Below are 13,054 nucleotides of genomic sequence, written 5' to 3' on the forward strand. Positions count from 1 at the left end.
TAATATAATAAAGCCAGGGACCTGTTTGAACAAGTCCAGAGAAGGCCACAAAGATGCTCAGAGGGCTGGAGCACCTCTCCTGTGAAGATGGGCTGAGAGAGCCAGGGCTGTTCAGCCGGAGAAGAAAAGGTTCTGTCTGGGGAGACCTTAGAGCAGCCCTTCCAGTACCTCAAGGAGGCCTATGGAAATCTGGAGGAGACAGGGCACTTAGTGATTGGACGAGGAGTAATGGCTTTAAACTGAAACAGTTTAGATAGATACCAGGAAAAAATTCTTTACTCTGAGGGTGGTGAGCCACTGGAAAAAGGTAGCCCAGAGAAGCTTTACTTTCATGGTTGCATGCACCATCCCTTGAAGCATTCAAGGCCAAGCTGGATGGGGCTTTGAGTAGCCTGGTGTAGTGGATGGCGTCCTTGTCCATTCTAGACTGGAACTAGATAATCCTTAAAGGTCCTTCCAACTGAAACCATTCTACGATTCTATTAATTTCCCTCATGCCCCTGCTTGTCCTATAAACTGAATTACTTCAGTGTTAAATTACAAATCTGAAAAAATACCAAAGTCGTGTGTACATACCATGGGTGTGGAACACACAGTGAATGTATTTCATGACTGTTTCAAGGGTATTTGACTTTTCTGCTTAAAATACTGATCAGCTTTTATGAAGACAGGATGTACACTTAGGTCTCTCCACCTACTTGGGTCAGAAAATATCAGTGGCAAAAGGAGAAAAAAACTAAAAAATAAATGTATCACCTTTGACCTCTCTTGTTTTTCATATCTATTGTTAGAAATAAAATCAGATTTCTATTGCTGCAGATTTGAAAAGGCTTAAAGTTCATTTGTGATTACCCTTTGACACAGTTAACAGAGACACAAGTAAAAGGAAATTTCTCAGCAATAATTGCCACTGGTTTTGGATCACGCTAGTCCTTGAACTAAAATAGGCAGTGAAATGTGACTTCAACCTATATTTCATATCACTTCCTTTCCTCTCTTCTTCCAGTGGTCTCCGAGATTTTCACAGTGATCGAAGATCACCAAAAAAAGACAACTAATGCTTTGTTTTAAACTTACTGTCATCTACTGCGTTCAGTTCACAGGTGTGCCAAAAGACATTATAACACGTTTTATTGCTTTTCAGGATTTGCAGCTTTTACATAAGAAACGAGTCTGAGAAAATGGGGAAAAATCCTATTTCTTAGTATATTCTCTCATAAAGCCTCCTCTATTTTCATATATTATTTGTTACTAGTAAATAATAAACCTTAGTCCAAGTGTCTGTCGATCACTGAAAGGAAATGCTTCACAAAACTTTTCCTTGTTTCTGTTAAAAATGTATTTATATAGAATGAGAAAAAAAAAGCATTACAAATGAAGCATCCATGTATTAATTGTGAAAACAGATGCAGAAAATGCTCTAGACTTGTACTATTATCAAGGGATTAACTTCATGCGCAGTTTATCCTGCCTTACATTTTTAGCAAACTTAGTTAGATTAGTTATTTCTACTACAGTAGGAAATATGTGTAGATCAAGGTTTTATTGAGGGTAGACTTTATAGCAAGATAAAGATCCAAAGGTCCTTATCAACCTTGAAAGAGCAGAGCAGATGAAACAAAAGAAATTGATATGGATGGACCTTTGCTCATGAATGTAAAGTTACATGAACCATTGAACTGTTGCCAATTCTCACATATTGTTTTTCTATCCAGCTCTTCTCAATATACTCTAAACAGTTTCTTACTGCTGCAGATATCAAATACAGTCATTATGGAAATAATAAACTCCCTTTAAGCTTATACTCTTGTGGTTACTGTATATGACAGACTTGAATAACACTCCAGCACAAAGAGGCTGAATGTGAGACAAGTGCAGAGCAGCTCTCTGATCAGGAAGCTCTGGCACCACATTGTAGTTACACTGAGTCTATGAATTTTAAAATGATGGCTTGTTGCCAAAGCCAACAAACATCACACAGCAAACATCCAGCATATGAACACCACCTTTTTTTCTCTTACTGTTTTAACAGACACATGGAAAAAATAATAATAATATCAAGCCACTGGAATTGAAGTTCTTAATTTGAAACCATGGACATGTTATATACAGTTCTACAAAACGTTTCTGTCTTTTTTGCAGACATTCACACTGAGGATTATAAGGGGTTTAAGGCAGAACCTTCATACACAGACTTCATATCGAATTAATATAAACAACCATTTGCTTGATTTTGAGAGATGTAAAATATCTTAAGATAACATACACTGCTGAGGATCTTCTGAACCTCTTCTGTGCATTACACCATTATGGACCGGAAAAGTCCAAGGCACAGCAATAGCTCAACCTCCTCAAATGGGTCACTGCAGCAGAGACCAGAATCACAGAAATCAGGGGGTTTTGTCTCAGTTCAACAGTCCTTCCACTCTACAGAAACTCACGTTGCACAGAAGACATCACGAAATATTGCGCCTTTTAACCATGTTTAGTATTATTGTCCTCTAAATTTCACTTTAGCAAAATATCTGGTGTTGGCTACTTCACCAATTCCATTCTATATATATTTTTCTCAGAAAATTTTTATATTGTCATATTAAACTCTTTTAAATAGTCTTAGCACCAAACTGAAGCAACACCTAACGATGCCTGAAGGATTAATAAAGTGTCTGTAACCACTGAATGTTTCCTAGGACTTTAAAAACACTTTTCAAGCCTGAAAACAACTACAGTAACTCTCTGTAGCAGGTCTGCTCTTGCATTAGATTGAATTGTGATAAACCATTATTTTAGGTGTAGTCACAGCTACATCACCAAGATGCAAATGTATTTCATACTTCAAGAAGGTAGTCAGTCTCTCCTTCTTGTTAAATTAAAAATAATAATACTAAAGAACACAAAACCAAACCAGCCTATCATTCCTCAAACTCCTTGCAATTACTTTCAGTGTTTGCTGAAGAAACTGTTTTCAGAGAGTTCACAGATAAACCTGTTAAGTAATTTATAATTTAAGATAAACTTGAAAACAAAAGATTATTTTGGAAATTTAAAACCAGTACTCCTGAAAAATAACCCATTAATGATTTTCAGAAGCATAAAGCTCTCTCCATAGTTAATAATTTAGAAGTTTAAATAACTTTTTTAAAAGGTTATAATTAATGTGTTTGTTCTTTTCACTCTAGTATGTGCTGATGATATTCTATCATTTAATACTCTATGGACAGATACATTCCATAGATAAGTTCTTTCAAGAGAGATCATTCTCATGGGTTGAGAGAGCTACTTTACTATTCACCTAATTTAGTATCATCATTTGTTCACTTTTACTAGGGAAGGAGTTTTCCAAATGCCAAAAGCTGATTTCAAATCTCCGCAGTCAGACGTTTCTTTTTCTCCTGTTGTTGGAACTCTTTCCCTTCCTTATGCTATCAATGTGCTTGGGAGGCAAAATATTTGGCTGAAGAGAAGGCAAGATTTCAATTTCTGACAGCAGCACAAACTCATGCTGCCTTTGGCCAAGCAAAACATGTATCTTGACTGCAATCAAGATCAGTCTCTCATGCATCAAGTGTTGTTAATCATAAAATGTAGGAACCAAGTGTAACTACACTGGGGATTCCAAGGTCATCAATTTGAACATCAGCAACTGGAGGGACTTTTGCAATAGCATGTCTCTCACATTAGCTGTATTTGATGTTGACTCTGTTTAAAAACAAAACAAATTTTGCACACACAGAAGTAAACATTATACAGTGAGAAGTCTTTTATGCCACATTCTTTCCCTTATCTTAGGCAACCTTGCTTCTGGGAAAGAAAGCTCTGGGGTGAAATTTCTATTTTACTGCTCTGCTAGAGCCATTATCTCCTTTCTTCACAAGTGGGTCTTGCAACAGATATGCTGGGTACAGGACCACCTGGCTTACTCCATATCATCTGCAAGTTGCCATTCTCAGCAACCTCCCTCCCATACATGCAACCATCCCCATATATACTGTTATTTCACTGTGCTGTCTTTCTAGTTCTTCCACTCCTCCTCCCCTTCTACGGTTGCCAGAGACTGCTTAGAATGACAAAGAGCAACTGTAAGAAAAAGCAGTGAGAGTAGAAAGGGAATAATACTGGCTTACTGCCTCAAATGTGGTTTTGTGCATTTAAATTCAACGTGAGTGCTAAAACATTTTTATATGTTTATATGCAAGTTCCTGTAAAAACACAGAATAAAGTAATGACCTTGCTAAGCTTGAAGACCATGTTTCATGCTTCTTCTTAAACACATTTTCATTGTTTACAATTCCTTCCAACTATTGATGCAAATGAAATAAGTAGCATTTTAGTTCATCACACTCCAAATATTCTTGAGGGAGATGGCAAAGAGAACTCTGTGCAATGTTAAAATCAAACTATAAGTTAACAGGAAGCATAACATCACTTTGCATAAGGAATTACCATTAACCAAAGGTAAAAATGTTACTGTAACTTGTTTTTACCACTAATTTCACTCTCCTTTCCTAGAGCTTTGCCTTCTCAGATTATTAGCTAGAAGAGCTATTTTAAATCTGGCTGAAAGCAGAATGAGGTATGTGCTATACATAAACACAGAAATAATAAAAGCATTACACACCTGAATAGCCACTGACTACACAAACCCAAGCACAGGCAGAAAAAAAAAATCAACCCTAACCAGTGCTGAAATAGAAACAGCATCCAAAAATCTCAGGCCACTATGATCTTTAGGTACAGTGACATGGGAAAAAAAGGCACAAAGCAACAGCCACTGTTTGTGACTTTACCTGAAACCTCTCTAAAGGCATTGGGATATAAAATGTTCTTCCCTTTGACGTAGCACTATGTAAAGAAAACACGTGTCTCCTGTATTCAGTTCTTTGGCATATAAATCACAGCAGCAGGAAGACTGTTCAAGGGACAGGCACAGTGACTGTCCATTCGTCTAATGCTAAATCACTTCAGGAAAAAAATTGCTGTCAACAAATATCAAGTTTATAGGAAAACAACAAAGCCAAACAAAAATACTCACAGCTTTGGTTTGGCAAGCACAGGTGGTGGCTCCTTTGTGGGTGAAAGCAAGACAGCTGGAGGGTGGGATGGATTTATCACCATTTGGCTTGCTGTTAATCATTCCATTTACTCCATGAAGAGGATGAAGGCCATTTGATTTTCCTCAGGCAAACTGAGCTCTTGTGGAAGGTCCTGCCACATCAGGTCTCATTCAGTGTTGTTTGCTTGGTGGATATCTGTATGTTTTTTAGGAGGAAGCTCAAGAGAGCTAATTTCAACTGGAAGAAGTGGTGGGAAATGACAGCAATCATCACTAGAGCATTCCAAGTTGGGCTAAAAAAAATCAAAAAGAATGTCTCCTCAACAAGTCATAGACAATGTACATGGTAAATACAAGATGTATTTTCAGTATTTTAAAGATGAAATATCTTTGGGTTTATGAAGGCATATTTCTAGCCCTCCTATTGATAATTTATGCTGAATTAGATCACACGGGTGGATATTCATTTTCTGAGTTACTCCATGCAAAAAGCACAACTAGAAACATTACAGATCTCTCTATTTCAGGAATCAAGGCACTAACTGAGATTGGCAAATATGGACAACAATAGCTAAACAGGACTTCTTCTTCCTGGAGTTTCAGGATCACTGAGGAACAAATAATTTAAAAATGTGAAGAATGCAATGTGTACGTGGCAAGTTTGCAATGGCAGCTGGGTTAGTGCATCCCATGACAATGTATATGGAAACACATACACAAACTAAACACACCATGTCACAAGTGTTTAATTTTACACAAAGGCCACCTTTAGTAGCATAATTTCATCATCTCTTTAATTTTGCCTCTGCTGCCATCTAGTCTTGAACCCTAATGCTTAAGAATGCCAGGCCTGTGGCAGAACTTTAAATATTTCACACTATAAAAATATTAAACCAGGAAATGAACATAAGAAACATTCAGTTTGCTTTAATGAATGCACTGAGGTTGAAAACCCCATGTCTTACAGCAGCTATTTTCCACAAGAAAGCGGACTGACAACTTCACAGGTAAATTATTATGTGAGATTTATGACTAAAAGCTCCTTTCTCTGTCACATACCTGAGCAGACAGTTAGTTGTGCACTGCCTTGTTACTGAACCATGCTCATTTGTTGCTGTGCAGGTGAAAATGCCTGAATCTTCAGGAAAAGTTTCTGCTATTACAAGTGTACATATCTCTTCTGGAAATAACAGAAAAATAAAGTCCATCATAAACTATTAGTGTCATGTAGTGTTTCTTGCAGTGTGTGTTGAAAGGACACAAAAAGTATACTTTTACAAAGGAACACTGGGAAAACTATAGAAGAGCTTCCAACATAAATGGCTTTAAAGAAATCACTTCACATCTGAATGCTGAAAGAAGTAAATTCATCAAGCTAAGTTTTCAAACTGACTTGAACAGTAATTTGCAGTTACAAGTCTGTGCAGTCATTTTATACAATCAGTGTTTTTATGCAGATGGTACTAATTAACACAAATTATCTAATGGTTTCCAGAAACAATTACCTTTGCAAGCTCTTTTGTGTCTCTAAATAACACAGTCTCTACAAATTTACACAATTATTTCTTTCTTTGATTTTTTTTCTGTATTTAATGCAACATTCAGATCAAATCCCATTCCCAGTAAAACCAGAAAACATTTTATCACCACTTCCAATTAACTCTTATGTATATACTAACCAGAATTAAAAAATCCAGATGCATAAATATTTTCCTTATGCAGAGTTTGGGAAAATAATTTCTGTCTCTGCACAGCAGTGAGAATGGATACATTAAAAATATAATAAATAACAGTCTCCTCCAAAACTCTTCAGGGTGCTGTGACAGACATACTCTGTAGCTATTTTAATTTTGTCATTCTACTTTGATAAGCCATGGTATATGCCTACCAGGGCTACTGTCAGAAAACTTGTGTGATGGATTTTAGGTTGGCTCTAACAGTAATTATTACTAATTGAATTTTATCTGTTTATAATGGGCACACTTAACTGTTCAGGCATATTTTTTCCAGTTTCTTCAAAGAAGTCACTTTACTTGTAATAGTACACCATTTTTAAGAGATGTCACAGTAAATAATCTTACTATTTACACAAGATACAGATATTTTATACCTGGCCAATTCTACATTGTATGTCTCCTTAAGTAATCCAGAGTTTCTTTTGTCTATGCTGATTTCAATCTCCAAACCAAAGCAGAGAAGTTTTATAACATTCAGTTTAATTAAAAGAAAAAAAGAAAAAATGCATTTGGCAATTTAGACACTTACACACAACCCCACATATTATCACAAATCAGCTAATAAAAGCAATGGAGTAAAATGAAGAAAAGTACTTTAGAATCTAATAACTTCCATATGAAAATTATTCTGTAGAAGAAGTTCAGTAAGATCAACTTCACTTCTTATAGTTAAAATAAGGAAAACATTTTCAAATAGTGCTTGTTTGGTTCTGGTTATTTTCCCCTGTGGAATGACAGACCACTGTCTCATTTCGACAGTTAACAAAAAAGTTATGAATTTTTTCCAATTATAAATGACAATGTGTCCAAAAACTTCCTGTACTGGAAATGGGCTAAAAATGAATGACTGACTAAATATTTGGCTCAGAGTTGGTTTTCAGAGAGCAGAACATGCCTTTTTTTTTTTTTGGCAACGCAAACCAGTCATTCTGTGTAGCTGCAAGAGTCATGTCTGGTAATACTGTAGCACATTGGATCTTATCTAACACAGATGAAGATTAATGGCTCATGAAAGGTCTTATCAGGAAAATAATGGGTAACATAAGCTAGTTTTTGAACTACTGAGATCAGCTTTTTTTAGAGCCTTGGTGTGTCATAAGCAGTTGAAGCTGTATTGTTAACCACACGTGCGTACTCCTGGACTGAACTGACCCTGGGGATGTAATCTTAGACAGGCAGCATTCTAGTTTCCTGTTCATTTAACATCAGAATGCTGAAAGCTGGGTATTCCAGGGCCGAAAAAGAAGATCACTCCACCAGGCTGAGAATTGCTCTGTGAATGAGGGCAAAGGCACTATAAAACACAGCAACCAGCAGAAGTCCTATTATTCAAACAGCAGAGCTAATCAATGCATAACATTCTTCCAGCTTTTTAAGTGCGTAAAATGATCACAAGAAGAGCCGATCTTCACTCTTCAGTGACAAAAGAATTCTAACAGATTCTACAATGATGTGCTTTGTTTACTGAGGAGGTGTGTTTTAAAATTATATACGGTAGATTGTGGCAATCTTTGTAAAAAAAATTCTAAGTAAATTAATGATTAAAATAATCAGAGATTAAAATTTAGTCTTTTAACCAGATGAACAAACTGCAATACATTTGTGATTAATCACAACGGAAACAATCACAAAGAAAACTAAAAACTAAACTAAACTAAAAACTAAACTAAAAAGATGAAAATCCTAAGAACAAATCAAAAGGCATCATGGGCAAAAAACGTGTGAACAACACATTGCCATCTTCTTTACGTGTTTTCCTCCTCCAAGCCAAGAATCACTCACCTCCAGCTCCTTCCTAAAAGGCTTACTACTGTGGAGTACACAGAAATTAAATACTAATTTGGCAAAAGAAAGGTTCTTTCAAGATTTCCATAACACACTCTGGATATACTCAGTCTTCTGAGTATATTTCTACCTTTACATCCTGACTCACGTAATTATTTTACTTTCTGGAACTGTGGTAAGCAGAATAGGAAGATTTGAAGGAAATAAAGTCTGTTCTACTTCCTGGTGATCATCAGCTGACAAGTAACTTCATCACAGAAATGTGTTCCAGAAAGCAGCTCTGAAATGCTGTTCTCAGGGCTTTAAAACATATTTAACACTTGACTAAATGAATACAAAAGCATTTTGTTCACTGAAACATGTAAAATGCTTAGGCATGCAAGTACTTGACTGTTTTGTTAGTTATTTAGAGAGAAAGATTACACTTTACACAGCAATTATTTCCCTTTATGATTCATGAGTCCATTAGGAAGAATAAACTTTGGTAAGAGAGAAAACTTTTGCATTTTAATGAATTTTATTACTGGCAACGTGTTTACTTCAAAATGTTTCTCTACATTACATTAAAGGTAGAGAGGTTCTTGTATCTGCAACTTCATCTCTGAATGTGACTATTAGTTTCCTCCACTGTAACACACATAGTTGGGGAAATAAGTACAGTCCTTTGCTAGGTAGCTGTTCATTTCAGTGCAATGAACAGAGTGATTTCCATAGCTGTAGGTTCAAAGCCATAAGTTTTCTGATACACAGAGACTGTGGGGAGTCACAGTTGCGGTTTCCTGGTAGAAATCCAACAAAACAGAACTCTGCTAACTTGTAGACAACTCGTGTCTAATTCTCCCTCATGTTTCACAAGTGTTTAACTCCAGTTTAACTCAAAGCAATAGGCCCACCCAGTTACTTCTCATCTAGGTATCTGTGCATTTTTTATATAAAGAGAATAGAGAAGTCTGAAAATAGAGAAGAATATGCAGAGTAGCATAATAAATGGTAGTATAGCAGACCTGTAGATGCTTAGCTTGCAATAACATAACAAAAAATGTATTCAATTTGCATATTTCTGATTATCACTATCGCAAATACATTCACCCAGCTAGACAGCAGCTCTGGCTCATTGTCACTCTGGCTTTGTGTCACGCAAGGAATGAAAAGTACAGGTTTTAGAAGATGCACAAAACTGACTATGTTTGAAGATATCTCAAACAGCACTTACAAAAGATTGATACGAAAACTGAACAAAAGCGAATGTGACTGTGAGCAATAAAATGCAGTTTTAGGGTAGAGAGCCTAGGTCACACAATATGTCATCAATAACCAAGATGTCTGCTATCTAGCCAGATTTGGTACAATAAATGGGAACACTGCTATGGCAAGAAAAAATTCAGCCCCTAAAACATTGTTCAGGTTTGAGGAGAAATTAATCCATTTATCACTGTCGAGGAAAAGTTTATATTAAAGCTTACCCTAAGGTAGTTATGATACTGTGGATGCCTAAGCCACGTAGTTTGAAGTGAAGTTAGGATATACCTAGGATATACATCAAGGCTAGGATGAATGCATTCAGCAGCATAGCTGTGAATATTACTGCATTCCAAAAAGCTTTAAAGGTTTACAATCAGAGAGGAATGAGAGTACGTTTTTAAAAATCACATAGTACAAAAACAGATCAGATGTTTACTTTGAATTTTGAAGCATCAACAAGCAAGGACAGTTATAGCTGTCAGACTTAACATGAGGTGACTGACAGGAACAGAATCCTATATGATCTTGGGAGCACAGAATACAACTGAAAATTCAATTGATAAGCAAAAACATGTGAGTTGATCAGACCACCTTAAATGAAGGGGAATTTTAGCCTATTTTCATTTTTTCTCTTAATCTGTCTTCCTGAGATATGGCTCATAGAATATTGCTCTCTCCAAGCCTTTGTTTGCTTCTCAGCAGTGAAAGATAGATCCTTAGTCGTAATTTTCTTGTTTTCACAAAAAAGTGCAAGGATCTGGCATACCTGCTAACCTACTAAAGCTTCTATGTTTTGAATTTCATCAGCCACCAGAAAGGTGATTTTCTTGCTGCAGGGAAGATGTAAGGATTTCTGTAATGTCTGCCATATACTTTCAGTTTCAAACATTATGTAGAAACTGGGGGGAATTTCTAAAGGAGTTACTTACTAGAGTGGAGACTGGAACAGAGCACTTAAACAGGAAATAAAAAAGCACAATCCAACAGAAGTGGTGACTATCTTTTGAGATATGTTTGGTGAACATACACAGTATTGTGCTTAGGAAAAAAACCCCATGTATATGTGGCAATTCCCTGGCAATTTAAGCAAAATTACTTCATACAGTTTTCTTCTTACATGCTGTTAGACAATCGTTCTAATGTAATTCAATACAGTTTGTGGCTGTCTCCAGACAGCTGAGTAATGGTCAAAATATCAACAGCTGGCAAGTGATTCCATGGGATTTTTCATTCTCAAGCAGCCTGCGTTTGAAGGATTCAATCAGTATAAAGTCAAAGTGTCCAAGAAAGAAGTACAGAACAGGTAATTTGACAAACTGTGATGTTGGCTTTAAGTAATCTGACTAGCTATTAATTCACGAAGAAGTCTGGAGGGATTTGCAATGCAAACTGATTTCTGTCTAGACAGAAAAAGGAGTGCAAAACACATTAGAGTAGATAGAGTATAACAACACAAAAAAGTAGCCAACCTCCCCCCTTCTGCTTCTTAACTTCTTACCTGTGTGAGTTCATGGAATATTTTTCCTTTAAATCATTAGTACTGACCTATCAAAGGACAACCAGTGTTACTGGTGCTATAAAGTGTTTATTGATGGTTGGACTTGGGTTGACAATCAGCAACTATAGTCACACTACAGTTTGTTACAATTTAGGTAAAATTCCATGTATGTTTTAAACTTGGAAAAATTTTGACAAAACATGTCCATCTTTCAAAATTCTGAATAATTATCTGGCATATGCACGTTTCCCTATCAATCTTGCATATATTAACCATCTGCATTGAATAGCAGTTATGTGTTTGCTCATGAAAAATTTCCTCTGAAGGCATTGTTTAGTCTGGCTTCTAAGAGAATGAATTACATCACAAACCAGTGCTGCATCTATTACATTTCTGATACCCATATCCAGCTTCCTGTTCCACAGATTTTAAGATTCTTCATTACATCCTAAAACCCAGCGTTACTTATTACCAGTGGTACTACTAATATACAAAACATTGCTCATTATTTATCCCAAAAGGAAATATTTACATTTTGTCCCAAACTTTATTTACACTCCCTTTTCATGCACAGTGTCAATTCCTACACAAATAAGCAAGTAAGTGTACTGTCATTAATTTTTGTAGTGTGTAGGACACTGCACTATTTAAGATACTACATTGTTTAATAGGGCGTAGTAGGAAAAGGTAGGTGCACAAATCTTAAAGGATAGTGTAGTGCTTAGCTCAATGAAACCAGGGAGAACAAAATACCAAACTGAAATTCTTTCACAGAGTGAAAGCACAGGAAGGTGCTCATAAATATATATTGCAACATAATTAAAACATGAAAAAAGAAATAATCCAACAACAAACCAGCCAGACTGTAGTCAGGCATTCACTACTGTTACGTCTATAAAACTGCAACAATACAGATACCAAAACTGAGATGTCTTCCTATTCTTGTCTTGCCAACTCTCTTGAGAATGGCATGATATACCTCAGCATTAAATAACTTTTCTGTACTTGAGAAGATTCAAGAAATGCACCTTTCATGTAAGGATCCATTCCCTAGTACCCTTAAGAAGACTTCAGGTATCTCCTCTCAGGGTCTGCAGGCTACCCAGAAATGGGAAGGAGAATATCCAGCACATTTAACATGACAGTGCAGGTATGTGAGAGGGCTGGCAAAGGAGGATTCTGGACTCAGAATCTCACCTTCTATTTCGTACTTCAGGTAGCAGTTATGAAAGCAAGCTGACAGTTTTGTGAACTAATATCAGCATTCTTACTTCTTCCACAGCCTGACCTGTCAGAGAGGCTATACAAACCTTGCAACTAGCAATATGAAAATCAGCTGTTCATGAAAAAAAATCTTTTTGCAAGAAGCATAATATATGGTTTCCTTTGTACTCAACTATTTACACAAAAGAAACCTTTTCTTTCTAGCAAAAAAGTGCTTCTCCTTTCTACTAGATGATGCTGCATTCTTGTTTTAAAATATTTAGTTCATTTAGCATTACATGCATTAGGTTTACTAAAGAGGGTGAAAGAGTAAAAAAAATGACCAAAATGAAGCAAATATTAATGACTGTGAGTTTTGACAGAAGTCTTAAATTGGTTACTAAAAACTCTAAGACCGGCTAGTAAATTTATACTTCTTAGAAAGTTCTGGGTAAAATTTCACTCCTTTCAGACCTATCTATCATGGTAAAGGACTAATTGAACACAGTTGAAGTGATTTTCAAGAAAAGAAGCTCT

General features: G+C 36.1%; 1 protein-coding gene across 1 annotated transcript in view; it reads right to left on the bottom strand.

Moving 5' to 3' along the window:
* PALLD (palladin, cytoskeletal associated protein) overlaps window positions 1-13,054 on the bottom strand; it is a 179,348-nt gene that overhangs the window by 98,756 nt on the left and 67,538 nt on the right. Inside the window, 5 exon segments of the mRNA XM_066317618.1 lie at window positions 5,033-5,094; window positions 5,096-5,175; window positions 5,178-5,345; window positions 6,113-6,140; window positions 6,142-6,233. Of these exon segments, the coding sequence (XP_066173715.1) occupies window positions 5,033-5,094; window positions 5,096-5,175; window positions 5,178-5,345; window positions 6,113-6,140; window positions 6,142-6,233 (430 nt within the window).

Source organism: Sylvia atricapilla, chromosome 4, assembly GCF_009819655.1.
Source record: "Sylvia atricapilla isolate bSylAtr1 chromosome 4, bSylAtr1.pri, whole genome shotgun sequence".
NCBI classification, from domain to species: domain Eukaryota; kingdom Metazoa; phylum Chordata; class Aves; order Passeriformes; family Sylviidae; genus Sylvia; species Sylvia atricapilla.